The 14,421-nt window shown below is 38.1% G+C and overlaps 1 protein-coding gene across 3 annotated transcripts in view; it reads right to left on the reverse strand.

Moving 5' to 3' along the window:
• Positions 1-14,421, reverse strand: part of LOC127974776 (raftlin) — a 95,240-nt gene that overhangs the window by 73,332 nt on the left and 7,487 nt on the right. For all 3 annotated transcript variants that reach the window (XM_052578280.1, XM_052578281.1, XM_052578279.1), the window contains exon 2: positions 9,313-9,484. In XM_052578280.1, coding sequence (XP_052434240.1) covers positions 9,313-9,457 — 145 coding nt within the window. In that variant the 5' untranslated portion in view covers positions 9,458-9,484. The remainder of the gene's footprint in view (positions 1-9,312; positions 9,485-14,421) is intronic.

The raw sequence follows: 14,421 nt of genomic DNA on the forward strand, positions 1-14,421 counted from the left end.
TTTGTTAAATATTTGTTGTTTACTCCACCGCTGGAAACTTGATGATTGCATTTGAACGGAATCAATTCTACCGGGTCTGAAGCGACTGTGATGCTGACGGAAGATGATTGGCTTGTAAAAGTTCAATGTGTTTCTTTAACGCAGAAGCCCGAACAGATGCTGTGATGTAAAGCAGACACTCGGGGCCGAGGGCAAACATCTGCACGTTAGCACCGTAAAGCAATCCAGCTTTATCAAGCCACCGGAGGGAAGATCAATGCAGAGGCGACCTATTCTCCCTCATAGTGACAAAGTGGAGATGTGCACCAATAAATGGGCTTTACTTTGACATTATACTGAGGCAAAAGCCATTTAGACGAAAGCGGCCTGACACAGGAAAGATGTTGAGCAGAGTAAGACGAATTTCTTCCTCTTCAAGCAGCTATAATCTGAAACAAACTGCAGCGAGCAGAGCTTCGCCACTGACTCTGTCGAAAAAGAGGAAGGAACTTTGCAGAGATCTGCACTTCCTGTTTATAAGAACGCTGTCATGCGCTCGCTTTTGACAACACGTGATTTTACTGATTTTACACGTGTGACATAACCACAACAATAGACCTTGGTGACTTGGTGTTAGTTTCTTTAATGCATCAGAAGCACGATGCCATGAGGTTTTGTTTTGAACATGATCAGATAATAAAGCATAATCTAACATTAAAATCATTAGAATGAAAAATAATGGTCTCCTGTCAGATATCTTGACTTCTCTCAATTCTGACCTCAGCTTAATATTTAAATAATTAAAGGAATAGTTCACCCAAAAATAAAAATAAAATCTGAAATTGTACCCATCCTCTGGCCAATCAAGATGTAGATGCATTTGTTTCTTCATCAGAACAGATTTGGAAAAATTAAGCATCACATAAAAAAGTCAAGCTGTCTGAATCAGGAGAGAAATATGCAAAGACCAAACATAATTTAAAAGGAAAATTAGACCTAAACCAATATACGTGGGTGGATTTTTGATGTAAGAGGACACCAGGGGATGTACTTTTTCACTAGTAGTAGCATAATTATGGATTATGGACTGGTATGCAATACTTTAAAACAATAAAGTTGAAACCCCTTGATGATGGGGTTGACGACCCCTTGATTTGTTTCTTACAAACATGCAAGTTTTGGCATCACAAGACATCAACTAATGGACTGGAGTTGTGCGGTTTACTTGTGGATTATTGTGATGGTTTTCTCAGCTGTTTAGACTCATTCTGACGGCACCCATTCACTGCAGAGGATCCATTCGTGAGCAAGTGTTGATTTCTCCAAATTTCTTCTGATGAAGAAACAAACAGATCTGCATTTTGGATGGCCTGCGGCACATCTTTTTTCAACAGTTATAATAATCTGAAAAGTTTATTGAGCAGCAAATCAGCATATTAGCATGATTTCTGAACGATCATGTGACACTGAAGACTGGAGTAATGATGCTAAAAATTCAGCTGCGCATCACAGGAATAAATTACATTTTAAAATATATTCAAATTGAAAATTTTAATTTTAAATTGTAATAATATTTCACAATATTTATCTCTTTCCTGTATTTTAATCAAATAAATGCAGCCTTGGTGAGCAGAAGTCACTTTTAAATTTCCCTGATTGCATCACTCGTGTTTAACCTCAACCTCAGTCCAGCAAATTCCTCTTCGTGTCATTCCAGTTTAACTTCCTGTGGGATGTGACCGATTCAGATTCCACATCGAGAACCTGAATTTTGCACAACCCTGACGCAGGCACAATTTAGATTTGTCTGTGAAACTAAAGTGAAGCATTTAAGCACAGTCCTGTGGATGAAAAGTAAATGCTATTCCACTAGAAGGGCTTTGCATTGTCAGCATCTCTATCAACTTTAACCGAATAGCCCATTTGATCTATAATACAGGTCCATCTCGGTGAAAAGTTAAGGAATCTACGCGTCCACATCAGAGAGAATATAACATAGGTTAACCTGCCTTTGTGCTGAAAACCTGAACTTGACAACAGCAGAGAGGTTTGAGCTTTGGCTCACTGGCAGGGTGCGGGGTCTGGGGTCCGGGGTCCGGGGCCCAAACTCATCAGCGCCATTGCAGCCCTCCGCACATCGAAGATGAAATAAGGGAAGGTAATGTGGGGAAGCAAATGGCTGTGAATTCTCCTCTGAATGTGACTCCCGCGGCGTCCCTCCGACTCAATTTTCACGCTGCTTGGCTGCAGAATAAAAGCAGCAGTCCCTGCATCCACCTGCTCTAATCCCCTACACAACTACAGCTCCTTTAACCCCGTGCCGACTGTCCTCGCCTTCCCTTTCAGCTGCTTAGCAAAAAGCCCCTCTTGTATTATTGACTGACAGGTTGAATAAATGTATTAGGTATCACTGCATTTTAATAATCTGCCCTGTTCGCTGATGATATCAGGGTTGCGAGCGTGATTTGGAGGGCGGCGTGTGGCCGAGAAGCCGTCCGTAAGTGTGTTTTCTATTCCTCTTCCTCTTGACATTTTAAACATTTGAAATCACATTTGAGGGAAATAAAAAACGTGCAGGGCATCTTAAGCACCACGCGGGCGTATTTCGTGTGATGGGTTTTTCGCCACACAACTTATTACAAGGCTCATTCGCTTGCCTAGCAGGATGTTTCTTTGTACACCAGCACTGGAAAAAATGGATTTAGACAGAACACAGTGTTCATTTGGTCTAATTGGTGTTTTATCCCAGAAAATACTATTATTGTTCAGAGATTTTATTATCTTTTTAGTATCCAAGATGTCCTTGTCTGAACCACACAGGAATTTTCCTGTATTTAATTTTTACAAGTGTTTTATCAGGATTTTGAATCTTACACTTCATTGCATTGTTTTAGAGTAAACCGAAATGTCCATAAAATTAATGGATAATGTTGTGTGTAATGAGCTGCCAGTATTTTTTCTGTTATTTTACGGGTTTATTTTTTACAGTGCAGGATGTTATTATTATTTAAATACAGAAATGCATAATGATTTCAGGTAAACATCAGACGTTTACAAAAATTAAAACAGACACCAATGAGACAGTGAAGCAGTGCTATTTCCATACTATTTAAGTGAAGTGAAGCGAAAGTGACCCATACTCAGAATTCGTGCTCTGCATTTAACCTATCCAAAGTGCACATACACACACACACACACACACACACATACACACACACACGGCAGTGAACACACACAGTCACACAGTCAAACTCTCTAAACACTAGGCCACGACTTTCATGGAGAAGTCGACTTTACATACTATTTACATATTTTAATTATTCTTTAAAATATACTTTATTATTTGAATTATAGTTAAAGGATTATTAATTTAGTTATGTTATTTAGTTGTGCATTTTTATTAGTTATTATGTCTAAATAATATATTTTATTCATTTTTATTTTTAAGTTTGAGTTATTTTAGGCATATTTAAAAGTTCAATTAAATGAAAATAAATGTTGCATTGGCACTAAATAAAAATAAGTGTAATATTTATAAAGTAATAGGTTTATTTATTCACTTAAGTTACCATTTACTTTATTTCAAATAACATTTTTTTTTTTTTTTTTTTAGTTATCCGTGACATTACTGTAGAAATATAACATGAAATAGCTATAACATGAAATAGCACTATAACATGAAACTGAATAGCAGATAATTGTTTTGGGAGGATTTTGATCACAAATGTTTCATATTGAAACTATGTTTTTATTGCAGGTTCTTCAGATCTAATGATTTTGAACATCTTGTAAGAAACTAGAAAAATTGATGTGATTTGAGTTAAATCTCAGAATTGGAAGACTTCTGCAAGAGTCTTGGTGACAAAATTATGTGTGATTTTCCTATTTTGTATGATTAGAGCAGTCAAGTAAGTTAATAATGTAGATTGCTTGGTGCCTCGTCTTCCACGCAGTTGCAACATCTGTCTCATGTCACAATATCACCATAACATCCTAAGATAGATTGATGGGTTAAGCACCACGCTGGCATATTTCAACTTAAGAGACCATTTACTTGCCTACCATGTTGTTTCTTTGTACCCCAGCATCTGGGAAATTTTGATTTAGATTCCCCTCATCCCCTGAGGTAACAACAACTATATTGAAGGGCTTTTATATACAGCAGTCAACAGGCAACCTTGATAATAAATGCTTTATTAGTTTGTGGATTTGAAAGAACTACTGAACATATATAAAATGTGCAAAAGGATTTTGAAAAAATACCCTTAGAAAGAGCTACTGCATTACTGCATTCAAACTTCCAAACTGACTCAAATGATTCGCGAACCCGCTACGAACTCACGAACTGATTCAAATGATTCGCGTTCCCCAAACTGACTCAAATGATTCGCGAATCCGCTTTGAACTCCCGAACTGACTCAAATGATTCGCGAACCCGCTACGAACTCCCAAACTGATTCAAATGATTCGCGATCCCCAAACTGACTCAAATGATTCGCGAACCCGCTTTGAACTCCCGAACTGACTCAAATGATTCGCAAACCCGCTACGAACTCCCGAACTGATTCAAATGATTCGCGATCCCCAAACTGACTCAAATGATTCGCGAACCCGCTTTGAACTCCCGAACTGACTCAAATGATTCGCGAACCCGCTTTGAACTCCCGAACTGACTCAAATGATTCGCAAACCCGCTACGAACTCCCGAACTGATTCAAATGATTCGCGAACCCTATACGAACTCTTGAATTGATTCAAATGATCCACGAAGCCGCTCCGAGCTCCCGAATTGATTCAAATGATTTGCAATCCCCAAACTGACTCAATGATTCACGAACCCGCTCCGAACTCCCGAACTTACTCAAATGATTCGCAATCCCACTCCGAACTCCCAAACCGACCCAAATGATTCGCGAACCCGCTCCGAACTCTCGAATTAATTCAAATGATCCGCGAAGCAGCTCCGAACTCCCGAACTGATTCAAATGATTTGCGATCCCCAAACTGACTCAAATGATTCGCGATCCCGCTCCGAACTCCCAAACTGGTTCTAATGATTTACGCTCCATACTCCGAACTAGGAAGAATTAGGAAGCGTGCATTGTGAAGGGCGCTCTGAAAAGCAGTAGTGAAGGTAAAGGATTAAAACCTCTATTAAAACAGATGTCCAAATGAACGTACTGGTACGCTAAAAGCACGTTCTGGGCGCACAGAGAGGGGGTGGTACGCTCAAGAGCTATATTTGGAAGTGGCGGTATGGGTGCGTACCAGTGTTGTGTAATATTCGGTTCCTGTGAAAAACTGTTCCCGTGGGTGGAGTTTACATGAATATTCATTAGTTCCCTTATTGTGGGCGTGTCCTTGAAAAAACGTGCAAACAAACGGAAATGAAAATATCAGTGCACGCTCTCAAATCGCTACTTGGATTAATGATTTATTTTGAACAGGTAATGATTAAGCACTGAAGTGCTTAAAACACTTCAGTGTCAAAATAATGCAGTTTGTGTAATATAAATCGTCTGTAAGCTGATTTGCTTGATTGATTGCAGGCACACAGAAAAACAAAAAGTGAATAACCTATGCTAACCTTGGGATATATAGTTTCTTAATCTTATTTTTTTTATATGTTTAGCTTTTTATACATTTCATTTGTGGGGCATTAATTGCTGTTTGAACAGTATGATTAGCTAAGTTAGGCTACTGGTGACTATTACTGCAGTGTATTCATGACAATGCTTGAAACAAATATATCTGCCGCCTAATAAATATAGCTATAGGCTAGCTGTCCTGTGTCATTTATAAAAACTTTAGTTTGTATGTAGCCAGTGTTTCTGTTACCCAAATAAGTCACATACATAGGCTACTGAACACTATTTTATTGCAGTGAAAATGTTAATATTGTAGTCAATCTAATTTGTAATTGGTTATATAAAACGGTGCATAAACCTTAAAGTATTGTTCTGATGCAGTCTTCTTGGACATAGGTCAGCAGCTACTCCAAGAACATTATTTTTACATTTGGATAAGAAATCATGTGTCTCATCATCACCAATGTTATAATATGGCTTTGATTTGCATTTGTGATGTTTCCACATATATTGATCATCGTGTAAAGTCACTGTCTGTTTCAGACTGGATGAGAGAGCTGAAGTCACTGGTACAGTAGCTGATCATTGTATGAACTGGACATACATGAGGCTGTTCTCATCCAGAGACAATAAATATCTCAGACACTCACCTCATTTTGCATTGCTTCATTCCATGCATACTTTCACACAACTTTCCTTGTCTTTTGAATTTGAGTTATATTCATAAAGCAATTACTTCTGTACTTGTCATAGTAACATTTAATGAATGTAATATTTATGTGATCTACAATATTTTAGAATATCATTTTATAATTTTAAATAGTAAACATACTTAAAGATAACATGTTATTTGTTAACCTGCATGCCATGTTACTATTAATACACATCAGAGAACTGTCAACATTTAAGAGTGTTGTTCAATTATTGAAATATTAACTTTAATGAATCTCAGAGGATATAAATTTTCGGTAAGCGACAGGAGAACAGAGTTTGGCTGACAAAGAAACATTTGGGTTTCATTGTATGTAATAGTTGTAAAATGTGAAAAACAGTTTTGAATAAGATGTTCAAATGTTAAACATTATTTATATCACCACAACATCTCAAGATAGATTGATGGGTCAGATCTCTAAAATAGACGTGGCAGTTCACACAAAGCCTAGCGAAGAGAAGCAATGGTACAGGTTGACCATGGACACATACATTGAATTAAGGCGATTGACAAATGTGCAGTCCAATGTTTCCACCCATGTGGCTTCAGGGAACATTAAGCCAGCCGAGGCAATCTTGCATGAGAAAGTTTATTGTCTTCGTCTTGTAGATGAGACATTTGCTGCTCGTTCTCCCCCTCCTTTAAAGTGCTTTGCAACTACTCCTTTATGAATAGCAATATATTTGCAATAATAGAGTAGAGGCAGTGTGGAGAAATGAAGCGTAGTAGGGGATGTGAGATATGGGCCAATACTGCTAAACATAACAGAGTTCTCGTATTGCGGTGCTCACTGCAGTGCACATATGCACCCATCTTGCCAAACTCAAGAACATATAGAGCAATCGCATAGCTAGGCTGTTTTATTATAGTTATTACCGTAAAAGCGCTGGCAAACTGTCATTTCAGATGTCAGTCATCTGGAACGTTGATTTGGCCCAGGTAATTTGCAGAGGTGAGCTCAATAATGCCTCAAACTGTGCTCAAGTTTGCAATCAAACATCGAAAGGTTTCAATTTAAACTCAAACACATTTCATCAAATTTTACCGTGATATCCACAAAACAATGTTCTGTAGTCTTACTCTAGTCTAACGGTGTTGTTGTGTCTATTTTCTTTGCTTTAGAAACATCTAAGACTTTGATACTCGGACAAAGCAATAATTTCGTTTCTGAATTTGAATTTAGTATTGTGGAAACAGGATGTAGAATTGCAAGTCACATTTGAATGTGTGAAATTGAAATAAATTAAAATTAAAAGAAAATCAGTTTAACTAGAAAAGAAAGGTTTTTTTCAACACAAACTTTGAGGGTCCTTTTTTAACGATCTAAACGCAAAGTGTAAGCATGGCTCGGTGCACTCAGGGCGTGTCCAAATCCACTTTTGCTATTTTAACGACGGAAAAAACGGTCCGTGCACCAGGGCGCATTTTGGTACGGGTTGTCCCTATTCTCTTAATGAGTAATGGGCATAACGTTCAATATTCAGAGTCAGAGTGTCATCTCCCATTCCCTTTAAGAGCGAGATGCGTTCTCGCCATGGCGGATCGCTATTTACATGGCGGAAACTGTTGGCAGAAAAGCTGAATGCTTCTCAAGCAAAGGAACTGATCTGCTTGTGTGTGAAGTTAAAGAAGATAATCTACAGGACAAGCAGGAATCTACCAAAGCAACGCACGATGAGACAGTTAATATGTGCGTGAGTTGTGTGTTGAACGATTGTTCAAGTAATTCGCCAATTTCATTCATCATTATAAGTAGTAATAGGCTGAATTGCAAATAGGTAGCCTAATTCTAATACATGCAATGACTATCCATCATTACATTTTTATATTTATCTAGCCTACACAATAATATTATTTTACACTGTAATCCTTTTGTTTTTAATATTTGGCATGTTTGTGTAATGCGCATCCCTGTGTGTAATAAGCAAAGTCAACGCGCACCATGGACCCGCCCAGAGGCGCATTTTCTACCATTGCGCTCTTTTAATAACAAAAACATATTGCGCCATTGACTTTAGACTTTAGACCAGGTTTGAGTTGGTCTATGGCGCTGTCTTTTTTCAGCTCCTTAAAATAGCAATGCACCAGCAATGCGCCTGAACACACCTCTTTTTTAGACAAGCACGCACAAATGGGTGCAAATGCATTTGCTAATTAAACGACGTGGCGCTGGATGGAAAAATGCGAATGGCACCGGACTGAAACTAGCAAACAAACTTGCGATGCGCCTTGCGTCGCATTGCGTCGGGTGTATGATAGGGCCCTGAATGTTGGCTTGAAAGACTTGCTTGAAGGTTTAGGGGAAAATATTTAGTTTGAAGGAGTTTGAAGGGTTATATCAACATAGATAGATATATAGATAGATAGATAGATAGATAGATAGATAGATAGATAGATAGATAGATAGATAGATAGATAGATAGATAGATAGATAGATCTAAATCCTCCTTACATGATTATTCTGATCTGTGGGGTAAGATGTCAGCGAGACTTCTGGCTCACACTACATCTCATCACCCTCTCTCCGAGCCCAAGCCGAGCACCGTTAGTGAGAAATAACAACACTGACAGCTATATTTAGCCAAGGCCCTCTGGATCTTCCCCCATTAGCCACCTCACAGCCCGCAGGCTCCAACATCTCACCGGCAGCCACCTCACAGATCACAGACACCTTGCCGTGCACCTGAAAGCCTCCTCACAGGAACACATCGACTGCCAGAGAGCCAGGTACAGTCTGTCATGGAGCGCGTGCTGCGGTATTAGCAGGCAGCTGTGATTCACAGAGAGAATTCTGGGAGGATTTGGGGATTGTCATTTGCAAGTGTCATCACTTCGGGGATTTGCGGAGCAGCAAAGAATCAAGGAACATTGTTGGAGAATCTCCATATGCCACGGTTTGATTTCTCCTTTCAAAAGTTCCTTGCAAATTATCCTTACCTCAACATTTCTAACTCTGCCGATTGTCCCTTTTAAAAATCACGTGTGAATATCAGAGTAAATTTACCAGAGATAGGAGAACGGCTGACAGCTTACCATCTTTCCCCACCAGGAAGTCCACGTGGTGGTACGTGTATGCAACCCCGACCTTGGTCTCCACCTGCGGTCTCTTGAGGGTGGAGTAAATCTTTCCCGGACTGTTGTCTTCCGTCTGACGGAACTTCCTCAACCCGCAGCCCATTTCTGCCGAATGAGTGCGCACTTAAGCCTGAGATGAAAAAGATACAGTCAGAAAGACAAAGAGGTTCAAACAATGTCTTCAGCATTCACAACAACACTCATGTAGATGCATGTGTAGACACAACAGAGCTGTCCTGAAATTCAGTGCACTCTTAAACTTCGAGGGTCCAAAAAGGGGTTTTCAGCGATACCACAGAAATCCATTTTGGGGTCCATAAAGAGCCTTTCAGTGAACTGTTCTTAACCTATTTGTTTTTTAGTGTGAAGATCATTTTAATAATCTCAAGAACCTTTTCAAACTAAAAAGAACCTTTTGTGCAATGGAAAGTTCCATGGATGTTCTTTATGGAACCATAGATGCTAATAAAGAACCTTATATTTTAGGAGTGTTAAATGCTTTGATGGATAAATTTTTTTTTTTTGGGATTATATATATTCAATAACTTACTATTTACTGTATGCATCATCACCAAAACAATGTTCGATAGAAACAATGACTATATTCTGAAAGCATATTAAAGTGCCATTCTTACTGTTTCAATAGAAAGCTTATCTTTGCACATTATAGAATACAAGGATTATCTGCTATATTTGCCAAAATGTGTTGCCAACAGAGATTACTGCATGGAATTTATGTCACACAATGCAATGCACTCAATCTGACCTTCCAGTTGTCACAAAATAATATTTAAAAGAAATGCAAAATATCTTTATTTAAAATTAAATGTTAAATCGGTGCTAATAGTCTCATGGGATAGCACACTGACATATAGCACCATAGTGTTTTGGGCGTCGTTAGTTCGAATCCCGGCTTGTGGACCTTTCCTGATAAATTATTCATTATTTATATATATGTATATATATTTAATCGTTTTTTAAATTATTTATCAACATTAAATAATTATGTAAAATTATGACAATAATTGGTAAATTGTATTATTACGCTTCATTATTGTTAAAATCAATATTCATGTAATAGTTTTAATAGAAATTAAAAATTATAATACATTAATGATGCTACAAATTATACAATTTAAATAAAAATGTACAAGTAACAAATTAGATATTTAAAAATAATAATGATTCTTTTTGTTATTAAGTTTTTAAATGATTATTATTACCACTAATAATAAGATAATTATATTATTATATTGTATATTTAATTTCCAAGATGATTGTACACCACTTATTAAAACATGCAGTGTAATGTTCGAACTTCTGTTATTGTTAATTAATTTCATAATGCATTCTGTTTCACATGATATTATTCAAACAATAGTAGGCCATAAACAGTATATACTGCAGAGTATTCAGTTCCAAATATAGTCCATCGTTTGTACTTGTTATTGCTTGTCAGTGGCAGGTGGTGCTAAAGGGGAGAGACATTCTCATTCTGTTCTCATTCTATTTTATAATGACATTCACTTTTTATTCAACAACAATTTGCATATGCTGTAGTCATCAATACTTTTAGTCACTGTACACAGTATGCAAGGTCCCGCTTTGTGTTTAATATGCTTAGGGCTTCATCTGTCTGTCTGGCACATTTTTTAAATATTGCATATATCTTTTTAAGGTTTAGATGTCAGCTCAGCAGTACACTAGCATATAGATGACCTTAAACCTAATAGACAAGGACTACAAAACCGCAAAACTCCAATTTCGATTTCAATCTCATTACGACTAACTCCATTCACGTTCTGCTTTCTTTCAGGTGTTTCCCATGTGGAAAGTAATCTGTCCGTTTTCTCACGTACCACATTAATTTACCCAGGCGTGCACTGCAAAAAACTGCACGCTGCTGTTCTACAGTTCCTTTCAGCCAGGTACTGCCTCATCCTGTGCTTGTTTGGCAGAAAGCAAGCAGAAAAAGACCCAATTAAGGGCACACTAGATTACGAAATCAACTACTAAATAAATAAATAAGAGGCATAAATGGGCTTCAGCACATCATGGGAGCCCAATCTTTCAGCTGGCAGGCTGGGAATTAACACGTCCAGCCAGCGAGAGGCCAAAAGTGCTCTCTGTTCATCAGCCAAAGCACCTTCCTTTTCCAAATCTAAAGTGACAGCCGCCGACAGTCGCAAGCGGATCAGAAGGGTGCAGGTAATATCCCATTGTGGCCAGCTGATTAAACCTAGGGTGGGCCATTGATGAAGAATACTCTCTATTATGTTCCTGTCTAATTACAGCGGCCGGGAAGCATAATCTGAGAGGCGGCGACGGCCGAGGGTTCTAGAGAATACACGGTTAATGAGGTGAGCCGCTCGAATGAAAAGGTGAGAATCAATCACAGAAAATCAAGGAGCAGATTGCTCATTAGGAGTCAGGATAATGCACAGCGTGCCGGAAACTCCAGCGGCTGGGCGACTTTAATTAGGGTCCAGACGAGAGGCCATGCAGATTTATGAACGCTGTCAAAAGAATCACTGTTTCTAGTGACATGGACGTGAATGGATGTGTTCGGCTATCTGTGGCTGAATCCAATCGGGGAAATGGCATCTCAGGTACAACGGTCATGCATCAGCAATTGGATTTTTCTAATCTGATCAATTGAACAAATGAAGTGCGGGAAGATTTTAGACTTGTAGTGATTTTTTGGCTTGGGGAGTCAACATGAAATGGGTGCACGACTGATTTTAATTCGGTAATGGCACGTTTCTGAGTGAAACAGGCTGTTTAATGAGAATTAAATGAAAGGTAGGACTTTTTGTCCATTGGTAATTGATTGGATTGTGAAAAGTGTGCTTTTTTTAAGCTGATACTTTTATTCAGCAAGGATGCTTTAAATTTAAAATATATGAAGGTAAATGTATTTATAATATTGCAAAATATGCTTTTCTGACTTTCTATCCATAAAATGTTCATGGTTTCCACAAAAATATTAAGCATCACTTTTTAAACACTGATAATAATAATAAAAAAATGTTTCCTGTGCAGCATATCAGAATGATTTCTGGAGGATCATGTGACACTGAAGACTGGAGTAACGATGTTGACAATTCAGCTACGCATCACAGGAATAAATTACAAAATAAATTGCTATAAGAAATTGCTATTTGAAATTGTAATACTATTTCAAAATTGTACTGTTTTTGCTGCATTAAAAAAATATATATGCAGCTTTTGTGATCAGAAGAAACTTCATGTGAGTTAAAATGGAAAGTCACTTTAGAAGAAGAGCATTTTATTAAATTGAGTTAAAAGGATTACAAGTTTTTTATCCAAAATCAATCAATCAGTTATTGATATATAACCCTGGACCACAAAACCAGTCATAAGTCACATAGGTATATTTGTAGCAATGGCCACATTAGCCAACAATACATTGGATGGGTCAAAATGATAGATTTTTGTTTTATGCCAAAAATCATTAGAATGTTAAGTAAAGATTGTGTCCCATGAAGATATTTAGTAAATTTCCTACCATAAATATATCAAAACTTAACTTTGATGAGCAATATGCATTGCTAAGTACTTCATTTGGACAACTCTGAAGGCCATTGTTTGCCCCTTTAGAGATGTGAGATTTTCAAATAGTTGTATCTCGGCTGAATATTTTCCTATCCTAATGAACTATATATATATATATATATATATATATATATATATATATATATATATATATATATATATATATATATATATATAATTGCATTATATATTACTATTTAAATTTGCACATTAGACCAGGAATATTCATAAAAAAAATTCAACTGTCAATTTTGATTTTATGTTGGATCATGATAATTCATGTATTATAGAACCTGAATGTTAAAGATGTTTTGACTCGCTAAACAGTATGTTTGTCCTAAAAGGCAGGTCAGGTCTGTTTCAAATATCACTCTCTTCTGATATTTTTCAATCAGATGGAAAAACAACAGACTGCCCCTAAAATAGCCGTCTTTGACATTACCTCAACAAGCACAAAGTGGCTTTTTCAGACATCGCTCCATGTTTTGAGCTCACACATGCTCTCTCTAGAGGCAACAGGCGAAGCGTGTGCTCCGTCAGAGAGAGAAACCAAGCAAAATAAAAAACGAGAGGGGTGGTGCGGCGCGTGAGGAAAACAAAGTTGGTTGGAGGGTCTGATATTTGCATAGCTGATAGAGACGAGGAGGGGGGCCATGAACGAAGAGGCGAGGTATTTTTAGAGCTGACGGAAGAAGTGGGAGATGTTTATGATTTCAGAGTGACTACTCCCTCCCGAGGCTCTGCTTCACGCTACAAGCTTTTGGCAGAACTGTCTCTCTAGTCAACCTGGCAACAGCTCCCTCATGCACTGTAGACTGACAAGAAAAGAGTTCACTTCCAGTATACCATTGCACGGTAGTCTAAATTGAAAGACCAAAAAAAAAAAAAAAAAAAAAAAACGTTCTCCTGTGACTTTTCAGAACGTGAAACTGATGAAAAAGAAAATCCTGGCAGGCCTTTTGATGAACGTTCATTTGTTCCTCAACCTCTCTGTGCTTAGCAAGCGCCTTATATCTTGAGCCTCAGGAAATGTTTGCAAAAAATTATAATTTTCCCAGCAACAACCCATCGGGGAGAAGCGATGAGCCGTCTGTGATGACCCCGCTCGGTTTCAGCATTCCTCACTGCTCTAATTCAATAACTGTCTGCAAAGGACACAACTTCAATGTCACGGTTTGCGGCTCCGTTCAAAGCTGCGGTTCAGCTCGTGTTTAGAGATGCATTCCCTCAAAGAGAGACTCACAAACACTACTCTCCATTTGACCCATTTTCTTTAATGTGGCAAATCAAGCACAAGGCATGGTTTCCTGACTCATGTTTTTTGCTCTCCTAGGGTAGGAATGAGGCCGTCTCCCTGTTTGGACTTCCTCCTTCCTTCCTGGACGTCCTGGTCTCAACAAAGACCCCTCACCTGAGCAGGACATTGTGAGGGAATGTGAACACACTTGAACAGACAATGTCAGTGTCAAGATCCAAACAAGACAGAAGACA

This window comes from Carassius gibelio, chromosome B16 (genome assembly GCF_023724105.1).
Source record: "Carassius gibelio isolate Cgi1373 ecotype wild population from Czech Republic chromosome B16, carGib1.2-hapl.c, whole genome shotgun sequence".
NCBI classification, from domain to species: Eukaryota; Metazoa; Chordata; class Actinopteri; order Cypriniformes; family Cyprinidae; genus Carassius; species Carassius gibelio.